The following is a 20,436-nucleotide window of genomic DNA, read 5'->3' on the forward strand; positions in this document are numbered from 1 at the left end:
GAATATTTTGAGATGTGTTGGTGTTTCGTCTCCTTGCCTTCTGTTAACGGACTGCATTTTTGTAACCTTTTTTTTTCATTGTCATTATTGTCTTAATGATAGACGAATATGTGAGTTGTGCAACGAAATATGTGGAAGATATTACTTATTTGGATTGCACAAGGAGGACTAAATCTCTGCATGAGCAAAGCAAAGATTAAGTGGTAATTTTCATATGTCCTTTCGGGTGAATATTAATCTTAATTATAATATCTCCATGGCCTGCGAGAGGGCGTAACGCTCTAGGAGGCCCGCCGCACCCCTTCAGGGTACGGAATGAAATAATTTTTGTAGCAGCAGCATGCCAAATTCCATGTTCCGATTTTCCCTACCAGATGGCAGAGGAAGTTAGTTCTGTTTGGTGCTCTATAGCCAAGTTTTAATTATCTGTGTCGCAAAATCGCTGAAGTGTGCCAGAAAGGATCTTTTACATGTCAAAATTGTACGATATGGGGTTCCATATGGACATACTTCGACCTTTTAAAATTCACCTTCCCCAGTTGGGTCTGAACCCGAGTTCTTGAGATGCGAAGGCCAGCACTCTATGGTGGTAAGGAATCAGTAAATCAAATACCGGGATATTCCCTTCAAAAGAATACTATGTACAGTGGTTGATGGATGACTACATTCCTTATAACAAGGCCTGCTACCAGTTTCACCGTCGTGGCCTTCCTGGTGTGATACGATCTTTCAACTTCGGTGGAAGCTGGTAGTGTGACTCACCGACCTTCCGTGGAATCGTCATTAACCAGTAGTTTTCCAAGGTGCTTCTTTCTCTACTGTTTTTGGTTCATTGTGATGTTCCTCAAGGTTCAGTTCTTGGTACACTCCTTTGGAAATTGTCATCTGGTATTTACTGACATATCAATAACATAGCTTGTAACAAATTTATACGTTTACCAGTAAAAAAGCAAAGTTATCTCCGTAGAGACCATGGCGGCCTTGAGAGGGGTGAAAGGTAAAGATTTCCACTATCCGTAACCCCGGTACTTGGTGACGTTGAGTGGTTAGCTCTGCGCCTGGCCGCCTTTGCCCCAAGGAATTAACTTGGTACTCAACTTTTGGTATAGGATGGGTGAACCTCAGGGCATGTGCACCTCCGGAATTTATATCAGTTGGATAAGAAGAAAAGAAGTGGAAGAAGAAGAGTCCGTACTGCATCGAATTATTTACTGGCAAGTTTTACATTTGAATTATAACCTAGGGTCCAATATGGAGCCGCTGGGTAGTCGAAGGTCTTATTAATGCGTATTTACGGCCGCATTGGAAGTAATGTCTCCACATACGGTTACAGTATAAAGAGTGAAATGTAGCACTTCTACAGTGGTTCAACCAGAAAAAGTGTAAAAACACTTATTACCGGTACAACGTGTACAGAGAAAACCAAGTTGTTCGATGCATTTTCACTGAATTAATTTTTCAGGAATGTTTTTTTACTTCATTAGCCCGAACAACAGGGAGTCTACTATATTTAGATTTTTCAGTCGTGAAATTACCAGAGTTTAGTTCCAGTGTGGCAGCGGAATCATCATCGTTATCATTCAGTTATTTCAATTCCTACCTCAGTGAGGTAGACGAACCGTCACAGAAACGCATAGTTCCTTGGCCATAGATTATTCTTGAGCTATTATTTTTTTAAATTGCGTTTGTTTTGTACATATTATAGTTATCCAGTTAGGTTTCCTAGTGTAAGGATAACCCCACCAAAGACAGGGTGCAGGGTAGGTTCGCATTGCACCCGGTATAGTGAATCCCTTGTACCACTCGTTTATTGAGTCATAGGTATTACAAATTTTCTTTACAGTGGGTAGAGTGCATTGTATTGTGTATAATCTATCGTTACTTGAGTGGCATGACATAAACTTCGTTCATGACGTTGACCTCTATGTCGTTATGTAACAGACTAGTCTAGTGATGTAGTTACTTGAAGTTAACACAAGATGAGTATTAATAAGGTTCTCGGGATGCAGTTTGCAATAAATTAAACTGAAAACTTCAACTTGAATTAATGTAAATTTTCATCTTGAAGAGGAAAAATGAATTACTCAGCACTATTACATAAGTAATTATACAGTTTCCGTGCACCGATCTTTCGGCAGTTCCTTAAAACCATATACAGTAATTCTTGGCAGTTGCGAATTGTTATAAAATAAAACTGTATCCATTACACTAATTTTAAATCAGTTTAAAAATAAAAAAGTATTAGGCGGGGTATATTTTTCTTTCTAATCCGTTTACCTTCTAGGGTTGGTTTTTCCCACGGATCTCTGCCGCCTCAAGGACAGTGTCCTGGAGCGTGAGAATTTCGGTCTGGGCATACAACTGGGAAGGAGGACCAGTACCTAGCCCAAGCGGCCTCATCTGAACAGGGACCTTGTAGGGGGTTGGGAAGATTAGAAGGGATAGACAAGGAAGAGGGAAGGAAGCGACCGTGGCCTTAAGTAAGGTACCATTCCGGCATTTGCCTGGAAGAGAAGTGGGAAACCACGGAAGACCACTTCGAGGATGACTGAGGTGGGAATCGATCCCCCCCCCCCCTTCTGCTCAGTTGACTTCGCTAGGGCGAGTAGGCTCCGTTCCAACCCTCGTACCACAAATTTCGTGGCAGAGCTGGGAATCGAACCTGGACTTCCTGGAGTGGTAACTAATCACGCTAACCACTACACCACAGAGGTGGATGGTGCGGTTTATGTACCTAATGATAAACATAACGGGCTCACCTCTAGCCTTCCTCGAACCACAATAGAGTGACAATGCGCTAGGGCAGGTACGTTTCTCCATTTGCTACAAATGACTGCCTTTATCCCACATATTAAAAAGTAAGTTTCCCGCAGAGATCCGTAACCGACAGAGAATATGTCAACAAAACTGGAAAGTATGCAATCTCCTTGTTATTTCAATAGTGAAATTACCAACAATTTACTCCAGTGCGGTTACGGACTATTCTTCTGAAATGCCACACGTTTCCAAGACGATGGAGACTAGTATACCACTCAGGCACTCCAGCAAGCCTCCTTCGTGGGTACCGACAGTGTGCTAGGGGAGTTATGCACTTTCAATTGCTATAAATGCATAGTTTTAGTTTTGATGTAAAAAATTAAGTGCTCTGTGCGTATTTAGTTGTCAGCCTGAAGGTTGATTTGATCCTCAACAGATGAACTATCAGCTGTCATAGGTTGCCTAGGTGTACTAGAGAATGTCTTTCTTTAGTTCTTTGTCCTGCGTCACACCGACTAAGATAGGTCTTATGGTGACAATGGGATAGGAATGAGTCAGGAGTGGGAAGGAAGCGGCCGTGGCCTTAATTAAGGTACAGCTTTATGTGGTGTTAAAATTGGTAACCACGGAAAATCATCTGCTAAGTCCGCTGAAATGCATTAACCAACCGACCTTATAAGTTACACTTTCACATCATTCAGCACCGGAACTGGCTGCATATGGAATAACATTACTACCATCGCTCCAAGGATCAGATTGTGACAGAAAAAATTACAGTAGTAAACTTCAACTAGCCTATTTCAGTGGACACAAAACACTCTGCAGAATGTATCTCATCAGAGACGGCAGGGAACCATAATTTATTTTCACGTAACCGTTATGTCCGCCTCCACAGCGTAATGGTTAGCACTATTAGTTGCTGTCATCGGTGGCCCGGGTTCGATTCCCGATACTGGTAGAGATATAATGAAGGGAGGAGGGTTGATAAGTGATTTAAATGGTACATGCAGCTCACCTCCATAGGGGCAGTGCCCGAAAAGAGTTGTACCACCTCGGGACGGGGATACGAGTTTAGTTTACGTATTTATCATCATCATCATCAGCATCATCATCATCATCGTGTCTGGCTCCATGGCTAAATGGTTAGCGTGCTGACCTTTGGTCACAGGGGTCCCGGGTTCGATTCCGGGCAGAATCGGGAATTTTAACTGTAACTGGTTAATTTCACTGGCTCAGGGTCTGAGTGTATCTGTTGTCTTCATCATCGTTTCATCCCCATCACGACGCACGGGTCTTCTACGGACGTCAAATCAAAAGACCTGCACCTGGCGAGAAAAAAGTCCTCGGCCACTCCCGGCACTAAACGCCATACGCCATTTCATCATCATCGTCATTATTATTATTATTATTATTATTATTATTATTATTATTATTATTATTATTATTATTATTATTATTATTGTTGTTGTTGTTGCACCACTGCCATGGATCATGGGGACACATTGAATTGTCTAAACGTTAGTATCCACTCATGAGACAGTAGAATTTTCTTCTTTTAATTTGTACATCGGTAGAAAAACCTAAGTTCGAAGGGTTCTGAGGTGACTTTTATTGTTTTAAGAGGCCTAATGTCGAGATCATCAGCCCTTAAGGGATCTTCACTGACTATATCTCCAATTGGCCGGTGTTCACGGGCTATATAGCGATGTAAAAGTTCCCAGTGCAGTGTAAAGTGCAGCAAATGCCAGAGGTTGTTACGTGTAAACTGCAAGAGAAAGTTGAATAAACCTGGGAAGTTCTATTGAAAACAAAAGGTGATATACTTGGTTGCTAGTTTAGACCGCGCTAGTAGTTACAATGAACGATGGCGTAAAGTTTCATATACAGTCCGGCTCGAAATGTAATGAACACCCTATACAAGACTATTGATTGGATTTTAGTGGTTGGCGACCGTTTTCGTGGTACTGTCAGCGTGAAGAGAACAGGTTTTGGATATTTTCCCTTTTTCAAATCACGATTCAGTCATGCCTCAGGAAGGACGTCTCTAATGAAATATTTTTTACCTTATACAGTACACGAGGTGTCAGAGGCTCATGTGAAAATGCGAAAAACAGCGGGAATAAAATTTCATCCACGGTATTCCCTGCTTATCGTAGGAGATGAGAAAAGAAGAAATCCCGTAGGGGTTCATGAACGAAGGTTGGCGACTACGGGGTGCGATCTGAGACTGGCATTTTCGTACTTGCTTCTTCCAGGCTCCTCCCTTCTTAGACCAGAGGTTTTCTACCTCAACATGTTCAGCAGTGCATCCAATATTTCCAGTCTAATGTTTGCACGCTTTTGCTAAATATTATACGTGAATACAGAAATCAAAACTAGTAAGACAGAGATAATGAGATATGTCAGATGAGTAGAGCTGATGGATCGAATCCTTCTCCTTGTTCTTTAATGCCGAGTGTTCGAGTGTTCACTTACAATTTAAGAGAAGTTACAAAATCAGATATCCATGCTGGGAGGTTTAGCTACACATCCCTTCACAGAATTCCTTTATAGGGTAAACTATTTTTGAAAGGGAAATTAATAATAATATCTACAACAAAAAGTGTTTATCTAAAAATCTCCAAATACAACACTACTACTCCGAAGAAAAACCGGAATGCGCATACGCAAGTGAATGTCTAGTACTGAATTACAAGGTGAATAAATTAGAAGTATTGGAAAGCAAAATTATACGGAAAATACTCGGCCCGCTAAGAACTACAGAACTCTGGAAATCAAGAAGTAGTGATGAAATACATCTGAACATAGGAAACATAACAGATACAATGCGAAAGAGACAATTTATATATTTTGGATATTTATTCAGAATCTGTCTGCAAACGAATAAGGGTAGAAAATCTCCAGGACGAGGAAATTAGACAGAAGTACATGGATATGATTAGTGAGAAGTTTCGAACAGTAGACAGTAAGCAGGTTCAGGATATAGAAAGTGAATGGGTGGCATACAGAGATGCTGTAGTAGAAACAGCAAGGGAATGCCTAGGGACAACTGTGTGTAAAGATGGGAAAAGGCGAACATGTTGGTGGAATGATGAAGTGAGAGCAGCCTGTAAATGTAAAAAGAAGGCTTATCAGAAATAGCTCCAAACAAGGGCCGAGGCAGACAGGGATTTGTACGTAGATGAAAGAAACAGAGCGAAACAAATAGTTGTTGAATCCAAAAAGAAGTCATGGGAAGATTTTGGTAATAACCTGGAAAGGCTAAGTCAAGCAGCAAGGAAACCTTTCTGGACAGTAAAAAAGAATCTTAGGAAGGGAGGGAAAAGGGAAATGAACAGTGTTTTGAGTAATTCAGGTGAACTCGTAATAGATCCCAGGGAATCACTGGAGAGGTGGAGGGAATATTTTGAACATCTTCTCAATGTAAAAGGAAATCATCCTGGTGATGTTTCAAACAGCCAAGCTCATGGGGAGGAGGAAAATGATGTTGGTGGAATTATGCTTGAGGAAGTGGAAAGGATGCGGATGGTAAGAAAACTCTATTTTCATAAGGCAGGAGGAATAGATGAAATTAGACCTGAAATGGTGAAGTATAGTGAGAAGGCAGGGATGAAATGGCTTCATAGAGTAGTGAAATAAGCATGGAGTTTTGGTAAGGAACCTTCAGATTGGACAAAAGCAGTAATTGCACCTATCTACAAGCAATTGATTAGTATACCAGGCGAAGTATTCACTGGCATCTTGGAAGGGAAGGTGCGATCACTCGTTGAGAGGAAGTTGGATGAAAACCAGTGTGGTTTCAGACCACAGAGAGGCTGTCAGGATTAGATTTTCAGTATGCGCTAGGTAATTGAAAAATGCTACGAGAGGAATAGGCAGTTGTGATTATGTTTCATAGATCTAGAGAAAGCATATGACAGGGTACCGAGGGAAGAGATGTTCACTATACTGGGGGACTAAGGAATTGAAGGTAGATTATTAAAATCAATCAAAGGCATTTATGTTGACAATTGGGCTTCAGTGAAAATTGATGGTAGAATGAGTTCTTGGTTCGGGGTACTTACAGGGGTAGACAAGGCTGTAATATTTCACCTTTGCCGTTCGTAGTTTACATGGATCATCTGCTGAAAGGTAAAAATGGCAGGGAGGGATTCAGTTAGGTGGAAATGTAGTAAGCAGTTTGGACTATGCTGACGACTTGGTCTTAATGGCAGATTGTGCCGAAAGCCTGCAGTCTAATATCTTTGAACTTGAAAAGAGGCGCAATGAGTATGGTATGAAAATTAGCCTCTCGAAGATTAAATTGATGTCAGTAGGTAAGAAATTCAACAGAATTGAATGTCAGATTGGTGATACAAAGCTATAACAGGTCGATAATTTCAGGTATTTAGGTCATGTGTTCTTTTTTTCTTTTTTTTGCTATGGGCTTTACGTCGCACCGACACAGATAGGTCTTATGGCGACGATGGGATAGGGAAGGCCTAGAAGTTGGAAGGAAGCGGCCGTGGTCTTAATTAAGGTACAGCCCCAGCATTTGCCTGGTGTGAAAATGGGAAACCACGGAAAACCATTTTCAGGGCTGCCGACAGTGGGATTCGAACCTACTATCTTCCGGATGCAAGCTCACAGCCGCGCGCCTCTACGCGCACGGCCAACTCGCCCGGTGTTATGTGTTCTCCCAGGGTGCTAATATAGTAAGTGAGATTGAATCAATGTGTAGTAAAGCTAATGCAGTGAGCTCGCAGTTGCGATCAGCAGTATTCTGTAAGAAGGAAGTCAGCTCCCAGACAAAATTATCTTTACATCGGTCTGTTTTCAGACCAACTTTGCTTTACGGGAGCGATAGCTGGGTGTACTCAGGATATCTTATTCATAAGTTAGAAGTAAAAGACATGAAAGTAGCAAGAATGATTGCTGGTACAAACAGGTGGGAACAATTGCAGAAGGGTACTCGGAATGAGGAGATGAAAGCTAATTTAGGAATGAACTCGATGGATGAAGCTGTACGCATAAACTGGCTTCGGTGGTGGGGTCATGTGAGGCGAATGGAGGAGGATAGGTCACCTAGGAGAAGAAGGACTCTGCTATGGAGAGGGAGACCAAAACGACGATGGTTAGATTCAGTTTCTAACGATTTAAAGGTAAGAGGTATAGAACTAATTGAGGCCACAGCACTAGTTGCAGATCGAGGATTGTGGCGACGTTTAGTAAATTCACAGAGGCTTGCAGACTGAACGCTGAAGGGCATAACAGCCTATATATAATGACAATGTATGTATTCAGAATGGATGACAACAGGTTAAACAAACAGATCTTCAAATATCTTTCTAACAATAAGGCAACAACAACAACAACCTGGATTCATGAAGTCAAGAAAGATTTGGAAAGAAACAATATAAGAGAAGGAGCAGCGACACAGAGAGAGAGAGAGAGAGAGAGACGGAAAGAGAGAGATTTAAAAAAATAGAACGATTCCAAAGTCGGGAGGGAAGAAATACACACTCAAAATGGTCCGAGAAGAAAAGGGCACATAGTGAGCCCATAAACGATTACTGGAGAAGAAGAGGGAACAACAAAGGATGAAGCATTGAAACTGTCACGTTGTCTCCAGAAGATCGTAACAAATAAAGAAATAATAATAATAATAATAATAATAATAATAATAATAATAATAATAATAATAATAATAATAATAATAATAATAATAATATATAGGCCTATATTACCCAGCGAGTTGGCCATGCTGCTAGGGGCGCGCAGCTGTGAGCTTGCATTCGTGAGATAGTGGGTGCAAACCCCACTGTCGGCAGCCCTGAAGATGGTTTTCCGAATGTTTCCCATTTTCCCACCACTCAATTGTTGGCCCTGTACCTTAATTAAGGCAATGGACGCTTCTTTCCTACTTTGCTATCCCACTGTCAACATTAAAACCTGTGTCGGTGCGACGTAAAGCCAATTGTAAAAATTAAAATATTATTTTATTTATCTGGTATCAATTAGGGTGAACTGACACCCAGTGCCTGTGGAGTAGGATTTTTACTTGGTGTCTGGAAGGTTGTCCGGCCTTAATTAACTCTCCAAAATCCATAATGAGTCTTCTATGACTACAGAAATCTGTAACAAGTTGAAGACTCATTTTTGTCCAATATCCATTATAGTCCTGTTACGAATGTTTGCGCTGAGAGGAACTGGAAATGCTTGCTTCTAAACATGGCTATTCTTAAGCTCTCACTGCATTCACCACACGCATAAAGGAAATACTGTGATAGAATTGCCTTTCAACACACACAAGAGGCAATGAACCAGTGGCCTTTTTTATGCTAGCAGACAATAGGAAGCATGCGTAATCCAAGGCGGAAAGACTGAAAGCATTTCATGATCGCGTTAGTACTTTTCCTTTCTTTCTCGATGTTGTGCGTTGTTGAAAGTGACATCGAGATGTAGGTAAACGTGTTTCTCGAGTGTCAAGGCGCCGTGGCCAACTGGAGCAAGATGGTGACCTACCTTTGGCAATACCTTGACACCATAATCGTCCTGGGTATAAAGAGCCGTGTCTGTAGCTCAGTGCACTACTGTTCGCTTGCAAGATGAACGCTCTTCTCGCTTTGACTCTGTTAGCCTCTGTGGTGCTGCTGGTCCAATCAGCACCACCCAGCACTACCTACTCTACCAAGTACGACCATCTGGATGTGGACGCCATCATCAGCAATGACAGAGCTCTCATGGCTTACATCAAGTGCCTGTTGGACGAGACACCTTGCGCCACCGCTGAGGGTCGTGAGTTCAGAAGTAAGTAATTTCAGTCTTCTTTTTTTCTTTGTACCAGTTGTCTGGGATCGCAAATAATAGGAATTAAGGCCGGTTTTACGACCGGATACCCTTCCTGACAACAACGCAATATGGTAGGTAACAATATATACATCTTGTTCAATACGGGAGACCGGCAGGGTGCAAAATTGCTGGGAGAAGGGGCAAAGATTTCTTCCCCACCGACAATTTTATTTCACAAATGCACCCCTCCACTAACATTACCTACAGGGTAGAATCCTTTCATCATAAAACGATAAGAAGAATCATAAAACAGATTGTATAATTATAATAATTATTTAATCAGGTTACCGTCCAGTGTTGGTCTTTCCCTCGGATTCAGCGAGAGATTCCACCTCTACCGCCTCCTGGATCGCGAGACATTTAGTCGGGGATATCACTGGGCATGGTAACCAGTACCTTGTCTAGGCGTCCTCACCTACTATGCTGCACACGGACCTTGTGGGGGATGGAAATATTGGAAGGAATAGGCAAGGAAGAGGGAAAGAAGCGACCGTGGCCTTAGGTAGGGTACCATCCCGGCATTTGCCTGGAGAAGAAGTGGCAAACCACGAAAAACCACTTCAAGAATGGCTGAGGCGGGAATCGGACCCCCTCTAATCTTTTGACCTCCCGAGGCTGAGTGGATTTCGTCTTCATAGTTTGTAGCAGAGAAGGGAATCGAACCTGGGCCTCCGGGGTTGGCAGCTAATCACACTAATCACTACACCACAGAAGCGGACACCAGTAAAATAAGTTCTTATACAAATATGAGAATGGATATATGGCAATTGTAAACTACTTGGTTGTTCTGAAAGCATTAGTACGAAAAATGCGTTCAATGTCTATGTCAACTGCTGCTTGTGAATGTGATTTCAGTGTTGGTCATAGCATCAAAACAGACGAAAGAAATCGGTTTGTTGGTGAATACTTTAAAGTCCCTAATGACAATTAAATTTTAATTAATTAAACCTTTGAAACTGTGAGATTTGTTACTGGCTGAAAACTGGATCACCTCTGGACATCACATCTACTCAGGGAAGGAAAACAGCAAAGAGAAATAACATCTTAGAATTTTTCTTTGATGTAAGTGGGTCGGTCGATGCAATGCCTGGTCCGTGGTTCTACAACTCTGCAATCCGACCGACCAACCGAAGAGGGGAGCGGTGGCCACAGCTCTACTGTGGTTCTACGGCATTCGGAGAGGAGCTGGTCTCCACCGTTGGCTGTCCTGAGAATGGTTTTCTGTGGTTTTTCATTCTCGTGCACTAAGGCGAATGCCGGGACAGTTCTTAGTATAGGCCACGGCCGCCAATCTCCTCACCTTCACCACAAATATCCTGGACTCAGAGACGGCGTCACCGTCTAAGAGGCTGATCTGCCCTTTTAGGGGAAGAATGTAAACATTGTGCACTAGTAGCTGATGCAAGCTTACTTTTATTTGTCGTATTTTTATCGCCATTTTATTAACAATGTTTCCAATTTTGGATTTCAAACACTTAAACGTGGCTGTAATTTTCGTAGAAATATGAATCCTCCCTCTCCCACCAATTTTTAACGATTTCGCATTGTGGAGACCAGGCGAAGAGTATAAGATGATAGTGGCGACAATCGAGTCTGTTAAATACGAAACTCAGATCTCTCTATATCGACAGATCGCGAGTTCAAACCCATCAACTTGGTCCCAGAAAGCCAGAGTGCTCTACCATCTGACTTACTCAGCACCGTAATCTAAAACAGTCATTTTATGTGAGGTTTTCGAAAAAGGAAGAAGAAACGCAAAACTGTACATTGCGTGTCTAATCATCACAAATATTTAAATTCACACAAAATTGTTATTCTTCCATCTCTCATTCTTTCTTGACTATGACTGCATAATAATGTATACAATGGCTTGCGTGTCACTTGAGGTGAATACCGGGATAGCCGATCTCGGCTTCTATTACAAGCATAGATATCAACACAGGCGAAGAGTGGATGAAAGTCATTTCGGCATTCCGTGTAGTGCAATGTCAACGTGGAAAATATCTTCGATGAAACTTTTGGTGATTAATCGGAAAAATTATCTCAGCCATACCTCAGTCAGAACAGTTCCGGTCGAATTTGACATGTAGATAGCCTCAATGGTACTAGATCAAAATATCTGCATGCCATACTATTATTGTTATTTATCGACATAGGTTATCACTGTGGAGTTGGGATCTTTAGGCAGCAACCAACTTCCTGCTGTCTACCCGCTCTTCGGCAGTGTAGCGAGAATAACACAACTCTTAGGGGTTCTAATAAGCCGGCACCCTAATGATTATGCAAATCTCATAACAGAACTGTTGTCCGGGTAGAGTATTATTGTTATTTGCTTTAGCATGTTTGCATTGTAACTTATTACAGCCTAAATATCCGGGCTGTAGTTATCAGACACTCTGTGTACATGAAATTATCGGCCGTAATAAATTTATACGAAAGAAATATAATACCAGTCCAACTGTCAACCTCCGTAGTGTAACTATTAGTACTATTAGCTGATGTCCTCGGGGTCTTCGGTTCGATTCCCGGTACTGCCAAAAGTTTAAGATTGGCAGGAGGGCTTGTATGTGGTTAAATAAGTACATGCAGCTCATCTCCATTGTGGGTGTGCGTAAAAGGAGCGGCACCAACTCCGGCCGAGGACACGAATTCACATTACTTACTTGCCAATACAACTCTTCAGAACCCTTGTGTTGGAGAACGCAGAGAGTTGTAGATGACACTTGGTCATCGCGGTAAGTTATTTTCAAATATAATAATTTTGTTAACAGTATTATTATTATTTTAATTACAGTTTAGTTGTAAATATTACAATTAGTTTCTGAGTATGGGGCTGATGAGGACAATAGGATTATCGGGCTATTACAGTTGTCATCCAACAGTGGGACAGTAATTTTGTTATATTACACTCTAGCGTATATAGTTTTTAAGAAATAATCACTGCCGAATTTTTGTCTAATAATAATAATAATAATAATAATAATAATAATAATAATAATAATAATAATAATAATAATAATAATAATCTCAGAAAATGTAGCGGTTACAGATTAAATAAGTAGACTGTTTAAACACGCTTTGTCTATCAATGAATTGTCGTTTGAAAGAAGTCCAAATTATAGCTTGGTTGAAGTTCACATTCCGGTAAATCAGCATTTTGAGACGAACTGAATTCAAAGATGTGGATATTTTTGTATAGAACTGCAGTCTCGTTGACCTTACACTAACTGTTTGAAGCAGAGAGCACTAGGACACGAAATACATCTTGAGCACGTCTCCAATACTTCAATTAAGACTTCCACAATGTTTTTAAAATTATGCAGAGTTATATACATTTCTTTCCCTGATTAGTTCTTATATATCGGACCATACAATACTCGCATTCTTCTTGTTCTATTTTGCCCCAGAAATCAATAATAATCACCCCCCCCCCCAAACCCCATGGCACTACAGCCCTTGAAGGGTCTTGGTATACCAAAGGACCGCTGTTCAGCCCGAAGGCCTGCAGATTACGAGGTGTCATGTGGTCAGCACGACGAAACATTCGGCCGTTATTCTTGGATTTCTAGACCGGGGCCTCTATCCCACTGTCAGATAGCTCCTAAATTCTAATCACGTAGGCTGAGTGGACCTCGAACCAGCCCTCAGGTCCAGGTAAAAATCCCTGACCTGGCCGGGAATCGAACCCGGGGCCTCCGGGTAAGAGGCAGGCCTACAACACGGAGCCGACCAATAATCATCAGCACCAGCCAAAAAACATGGCCAAACAGCCCCGAAAGGCCTTGGCCTACCAAGCGACCTCTGCTATTACCACTAGTACTTATTAATTAATAAGAGTGAGATGGTGTTACCTCTCTCCGGTCATTCACACGTATGTCAGTCGATATTTCAAGCCCACTGCGACGTACGAGAATTCCTAAAGTACTCAGCCTGGTAGTTTAATGTAACATATTGATAACAACGTAAAACATGCTTCAGACTAATGAATTGCTGGTGTTGTACAGCACGCAACATTTTCATTAATGGAGAAAATTCATTCATTACATTACACACGTTATTAAATGAGGAAAAATGAGATAATTAATAATAATAATAATAATAATAATAATTTTCTTGCCTGAACTGTAGAGTTGCAGAACTTCTGAAGCGGTACGAACCAGGGGGCCTGCCTAACAATTTCATCTTTTTTCTTGCAAGCTTTTTAGGCCACACTGACACAGAGAGGTCTTACGGCGACGATGGACAGGAAACGGCTAGGAGTGGGGAGGAAGCGTCCGTGGCCTTAATTAAGGTACAGTCTCAGCATTTTCCTGGTGTGAAAATGGGAAACCACGGTACACCATCTTCAGGGCTGCCGACAGTGGGGTTCGAACCCACTATCTCCCGAATACTGGATACTGGAGCGCACTTAAGCGACTGCAGCTATCGAGCTCGGTAACAATTTCATCATTATGATTATGCTACTTTTAAACGATGAGAGTAGAATCCTACCTGGCGACTCGTATAGCTGACTTAATTTAATTTTGTCGGGTAACACTAAGTGCGCCGCCTCCATGGTGTAGTGGATAGTGTGATTAGCTGCCATCCCCGGACGCCCGGGTTCGATTCCCGGCTCTGCCACGAAATTTGAAAAGTGGTACGAGGGCTGGAACGGGGTCCACTCAGCCTCGGGAGTTCAAATGACTAGAGGTGGACTCGATTGCCACCTCATCCATCCTGGAAGTGGTTTTCCTTGGTTTCCCACTTCTCCTCCAGGGAAATGCCGGGATGGTACCTAACCTAAGGCCACGGCCGATTCCTTCCCTCTTCCTTCTTTATCCCTGCCAATTTTCCCATTCCCCCACAAGGGCCCTGCTCAGCATAGCAGGTGAGACCTCCTAGCCGAGGTACTGGTCATTCTCCCCAGTTGTATCCCCGACCCATTGTCGCACGCTCCAGGACACTGCCCTTGAGGCGGTAGAGGTGGGATCCCTCGCTGAGTACGAGGGAAAAACCAACTCTGGAGGGTAAACAGATTAAGAAGAAGAAGAACACTAAGTGCACAGGCAGAGAACTTTAACATGTCAGCTACAATGACATGAACAGAGTTGGGAACTGAATGAATAAAAGTAATCGTATTACATATAAGGAATACTTTCTTATTAATGTTTACTCGTAATAGTCACCATTTTTAAATGTAATTTTTTATCGTAATTTACCTCTTGAAAAAAAAAACTGTAATCGTAAAATATAGTAATCTTTACGTTCCCGTAATCGATATTCAGTGTCATCCAGAGCTTGGCAACGAACCAGTGGCTTCACAAGTGCTGTATGAGGTACATATTGGGGGTGTTCTCAAAATTAAAAACAGGTATTCCATCAAGTGCCCCTCAAGGGTGTCTTTATATAGGAAATGCAAAGATATACTTTCGCCCAACAGGTAGAGGCTTAGTTAAGTGAATTTTAAGAACCACTTATTTTGCAAAATAAATGGGTTATATTCTGAGCTGTTAGTGAAGGAATGACGAGGAATGATATCAGTAGACGAATAAGATTCAGTAGTGCTAGAATTCAAGAGGACAAATTGGGACAAATATTCATTCATATCAAGAGAAATTTGAGATGCTATAATTTATCAATGGAAATGTTCTATAAACTGACAAGTTTTTTGAAATCATTTAAGGACATAGTAGGTATACAATTGATAGGGAATCTGTCACTTGGGCGACAGACCTAAATGCAACATTAGTGATGATTGATTGATCGATTTATCAATTGATTTATTTATTAAAAATTATTTGAAAGCTAAAAGTCATTACCTAAAATAAATAAAAATTGGAAAAATTATTGTAAACGTACCTAGTTAACCATGTATATAATAACTATGCTAAAACACAAAATTAAGAGATATACCTTTCTTTGCAATCTTTGGTATAATTTCAGCCCCATAGCCAAACTAATATCAATAATATCCTTAAGACTGGCATTCTGTGAAGTAATTGTAATTAATCAAACACCACTGATCTGAATTTAGGGCTCTCGCCGACGTGAAAGATTCCCTATATTTTGTTGGTAAATTATCCAATCCCAAACTCTTCTTCATATAAGCGAGTTATTGCCCAAAATTTCCCCCTTGAATTCCACGTTTATCTTCGTATTAAGATATTTCCTACTTTTAAAGCTCCACCCAAGCTTATTTTACTGATTACTTGTAAAAGTTATTTGTAATTGTAACTAAATAATGATAATCGTACTGCGTCAGCTGCCGTGTACAAGCGTTTTAATTTTACACCATCTGGCTGCCTGCTCGTCAATTTTAACGTTGTGTTTCACTCTAGGCCAGTTAAATGTCAAAGTAAACCGAATTTCTCCTGGGCGTCTGTGGCTGAGTTTTTAACAAATTTTGTCGGGTAAACATCAGATGTGTCACCAGAGATCTTTTACATGCCGACATCGTACGACATGGAGTGTCAAATGGGCTTTCTCTGCCCTTCAAAAATCCGACTACCTCTGCCGGGTTTGAACCCTCTTGTGATCCGGAGGCCGACACTATACCACTAATCCACTGAGTAAAATATTTCTCAGGTAACTGCAATTCAGTCCAATTAATTTTTCTGTGAAATTTTTCACATCACTAGGCATGGAGTACCAAAATTCTGACCTCCTTTCGTCCGGAATTGAACCCGCGAACTTGGGATCCTGAAGTGGACACTCTACCGTTGATCCACGGAGGCAGCTATAAAAACTAGATGGCAATCTTTTTTTTTGCTAGGGGCTTTACGTCGCACCGACCCAGATAGGTCTTATGGCGACGATGGGATAGGAAAGGCCTAGGAGTTGGAAGGAAGCGGCCGTGGCCTTAATTAAGGTACAGCCCCAGCATTTGCCTGGTGTGAAAATGGGGAAACCACGGAAAACCATCTTCAGGGCTGCCGGTAGTGGGATTCGAACCTACTATCTCCCGGATGCAAGCTCACAGCCGCGCGCCTCTACGCGCACGGCCAACTCGCCCGGTGATGGCAATATTTAAGGGAGATAAATTACAGTATATGATGATGATGATTATGCTTGTTGTTTTAAGGGGCCTAACATCGAAGGTCATCGGCCCCAATACAGTATATGAAGGGCATATATAACCCGAATATCGAGCGAGGAGATTAATTAATTCTATGACGTCAATTCAGATCACATCGGTCGAAGAGTTACTGTTGGTCATTGCTCTCAGATGTACCGCTCCCTGCTACTAGCCTGTTGCTAAACGTTGTTTTCAGAGACGTTCCTAGTGAAGTTCTCTGGTGATTTTTAGCAGTGAACGACTTCGCGATATCGACCATGCAGCCAATTACAATTGTGTATTTTTCTTATTATTAATTATAAATCGACTCGATGAATTGAGCTTAAACATTTACGACGCACAACAAACACCCAGTTCCCTCGGCCAGAGAAATTAACCAGATGAAGTTAAAATCCGTGACCCAGCCTGGAATTGAACCCGAGGCCCCCCGAACTTAACGTCACTACGCTGGCCATTCTGCTAAGGGTGCCGTACAACACTTCGTTGTGTATCGGGGTGACTGCGAGACCTTAGTCGAATTAGACGTTATCCCCATTTACTTGTACCAGGCAGATACTAAATGTTAGATAACAATATAATAGTACAGGCCATGAAGGCTCTTGGGGGAGTGGAACGTGAAGACTTCTACTTTCTGTAACCTTGGCACTAAGTGAGATAGAGTGGTCTTTGCCTTTGTACTCAATATTGGTGTAGGCTGAGTGAAACTCGCGGTCATGTGCCGCTTCAGAAGTGGAAATCTCGTTTCTTAAAACGTTGTTCGACATCTTGATGAGGAATCGAGTGCGCGTCGTTCAGGGTGAACCAAACACCACCACGGCTAGGCAGCCTCTTACCACAGATAGCAGTTGGTACATGATATTTATCATTGTTGCGCCTCAAAATACCTCTAAGTGACAATGTTCGCAGGAGAAATACTGACCCGCAACACATTTATCACAGAAGGGAAATTCTTTGACACGGTGCACGCAATACTGAACCTTAGAGGACGAAACCTTTCTGGTCAAAGTTCTACGCTGAAATATCACATAGCGGTTTTTCTAGACGCAAGGGCGATGTAGATCATAATTGGCTTACAATTTCAAAATTTGTAATAGAATACAACTTGATTGTCATGAAAATAAACGTAGTGTAACCATATTAATTAATTTTGTCGTAGTTCACAAAGAGAATCATTATTGATCACGACACGAATTCTCCGGCTCCATAGCTAAATGGTTGGCCTTTGGTCCAGGGAGTCTCAGGTTCGATTCCCGGCCGGGTCGGGATTTGAACCTTCATTGGTTAATTCCGATGGCCCGGAACCTGGGTATGCGTGCCCTCTTCATCATTAGAATTCATCACAGGGAGGGCCCAACACTCACAGACGCTTAGGTCACCTGTAGTGCGTCAGCTCGAAAGATATGCACCAGGCCTCTTCGGAGGCCACATGCTATTATTATTATTATTATTTACTTAATCCGTTTATCACCCAGGGTTGGTTATTCTCTCGGACATAGTCAGGAAAGTAATCTTTATCTCCTCAAGGTCAGTGGCCTGGAATGTGAGACATTTGGACGAGGATACAACTGGAGAGCAGGACCAATACCTTGTCCAGGCGGCGTCACCGGCTATGCTGAACAGGGCCCTCGTCGGGGATGGAAAGATTGGAACGGATAGACAAGGAAGATGGAAGGAAGCGGCCGTGGCCTTAAGTTAGGTACCATCCCGGCATTTGCCTGAAGGAGAAATGGGAAACCATGGAAAACCACTTCGAGGATGGCTGAGGTAGAAATTGAATCGAAATCCCTTCTACTCAGTTGACCTACCGAGGCTGAATGAACCCTGTTACAGTCCTTGTACTACTTTTAAAATTTCGTGGTAGAGCTAGGAATCGAACCTGTGTCTCCGGGAATGGCAGCTAATCACACTAACCACTACACCACAGAGGCGGACATCTTTATATCTTCTTGCTGAACAGATCTGTATACTAATGAACCATGTGTCTTGCCTTCTTTCAGAGAACTTGCCTGAAGCCCTAAGAACTAACTGCTCCAAGTGCACTGACGCTCAGAAGAACATCATCCGCAAGTTGGCTAAGAGTACGATCGAGAAGCACCCCAAGGAATGGGAGAAGATCAAGAACAAGTATGACCCCAAGGGTGAGCATCACGAGGCTTTCTCCAAGTTCCTCAAGGGCGAATGAAGACTTCCTCATCCACACTTCATCTGTATTTATTAACACCTTGCACCATGCCACTTAATAAAGTATTTATTAGTTTCAATTGCATCTGATTCATTTCTATCTCCAAGTCATCATTACATCCACAAATATTCGAATAAACAATGAAGTCTTGTCTGTTCGAAAATGAACTGAAGGAATGATATTCATTGTAAAGTTTACAAATCCCTTCACATTGTTATGACAGTATTTAGGGGTTGTAGTAAGGATGTAAACGAGAGAAAGTACAAGTCTCTGGTACTCTGGTACTCTGACTACTTTATACGAGAACTGGAAAAAAATTCAAAGGAAAGCAGCATGGTTTGTGCTGGGTGATTTCCGACAAAAGGTAGCGTTAGGAAAACGTTGCAAACTTTGGGCTGGGAAGACTTGGGAGTAAGGAGAAGAGATGCTCGACTATGTGGTTTGTTTCGAGCTGTCAGTGGACAGATGGCGTGGAATGACATAAATAGACGAATGCACGGGATGCAGCGGTAGAAGGATATGTTTGCGATTTTCCGTCAGTTAGGTAATCCTACCGTATTCTTAACGTTTTAACTGTTACGACTAAATTCCGGCACCTCGGCGTCTCCAAACACCGTAAAAGTAGTTAGTGTGTCGTAAAGCAATTAACATCACTATCTTTACTTTAAGTGTAGAATTGTGGATATCAACTAGCTCTCTCGTTTTCTAAGCCCAGAGACACATCTTTGGTTTTAAATAATGGAATGGCAATAGAGTGATTACACCCACTAATTTGTTGGGAATAGATTGTAAGATAGCATAAGCAAATGGGAAATCTCATTCTGGTTGAATGTGTGTAGATGTAACCAGGGGATTAGCGGGGATAGATTTGACTGGGTCTACTGGGTTTGTTAGTTAGTATGAAAGGAACAGTGATATGAGACACGCTAGCAACATAATTCCAAAACCAGCCAGTTCTTTTCAGGAGTGGCGTGAAAGTGTCCTCGATGTATGAATTTCACAAGACTGCATAATTATTTAGTAGTCATTAAGTTCGTGGAATGGCACCTACAGTTTAGGCAACACGTCGTACACTCGTGTACTTCATTCAATATCTTCTTGGATTGCCCTTATAGTGTAGGCAACACAGTGTACACCTTTGTACGTACTATAATCAATATGTTCGTGGACTGGCGCTAACAGTTCAAGGATCACAGTCTTCTGACCTGTCATTTCGCGTCTTTCTCCCGTCGTGGTGCTCGAAGAGATTTCGACTTGGTCATCCCAAACGTTTCGCTAGGGGATTTGCCTATTTTTTTTTCTTTCGCAAAACTTGAAATTTGCCCGTTGCTTAAACTATGGCATTCACAAGTTTCGCCACTGATATTCAACTACCCTTCACAACAGACACCACAGTTCTGCTTATAATGTATGCACGCAACTGCCTCTTGCTGGGACAAGCGCAGAAGTGTCGCAGCAACATCCTTATGTGCAAACTCTCCACTGTAGTGTACCACAGCGACGCTAGACGGCCAGTCCACGAACTTTTTTTTGCTAGTGGCTTTACGTCGTACCGACACAGATAGGTCTTATGGTGACGAACTTAATGACTCTACTACGTACAATCAGGCTA

The 20,436-nt window shown here is 41.9% G+C and overlaps 1 protein-coding gene across 1 annotated transcript; it reads left to right on the plus strand.

Moving 5' to 3' along the window:
* Positions 1 to 9,142: 9,142 nt before the first annotated feature.
* LOC137501054 (ejaculatory bulb-specific protein 3-like) lies at positions 9,143 to 18,903 on the plus strand. Its single transcript, XM_068227931.1, has 2 exons — positions 9,143 to 9,546; positions 18,640 to 18,903. Exons 1-2 carry the CDS (start codon positions 9,345 to 9,347, stop codon positions 18,822 to 18,824), a joined length of 387 nt encoding a protein of 128 aa, XP_068084032.1. The 5' UTR covers positions 9,143 to 9,344; the 3' UTR covers positions 18,825 to 18,903.
* The last annotated feature ends 1,533 nt before the right edge of the window (positions 18,904 to 20,436 follow it).

This window comes from Anabrus simplex, chromosome 5 (genome assembly GCF_040414725.1).
Source record: "Anabrus simplex isolate iqAnaSimp1 chromosome 5, ASM4041472v1, whole genome shotgun sequence".
Lineage (NCBI taxonomy): Eukaryota > Metazoa > Arthropoda > Insecta > Orthoptera > Tettigoniidae > Anabrus > Anabrus simplex.

Coding starts and splice junctions, on each gene's coding strand:
- LOC137501054 (XM_068227931.1), top strand. CDS start 9,345: ATGAACGCTCTTCTCGCTTTGACTCTGTTAGCCTCTGTGGTGCTGCTG. Junction 9,547..18,639: donor TGAGGGTCGTGAGTTCAGAA/GTAAGTAATTTC, acceptor GCCTTCTTTCAG/AGAACTTGCCTGAAGCCCTA.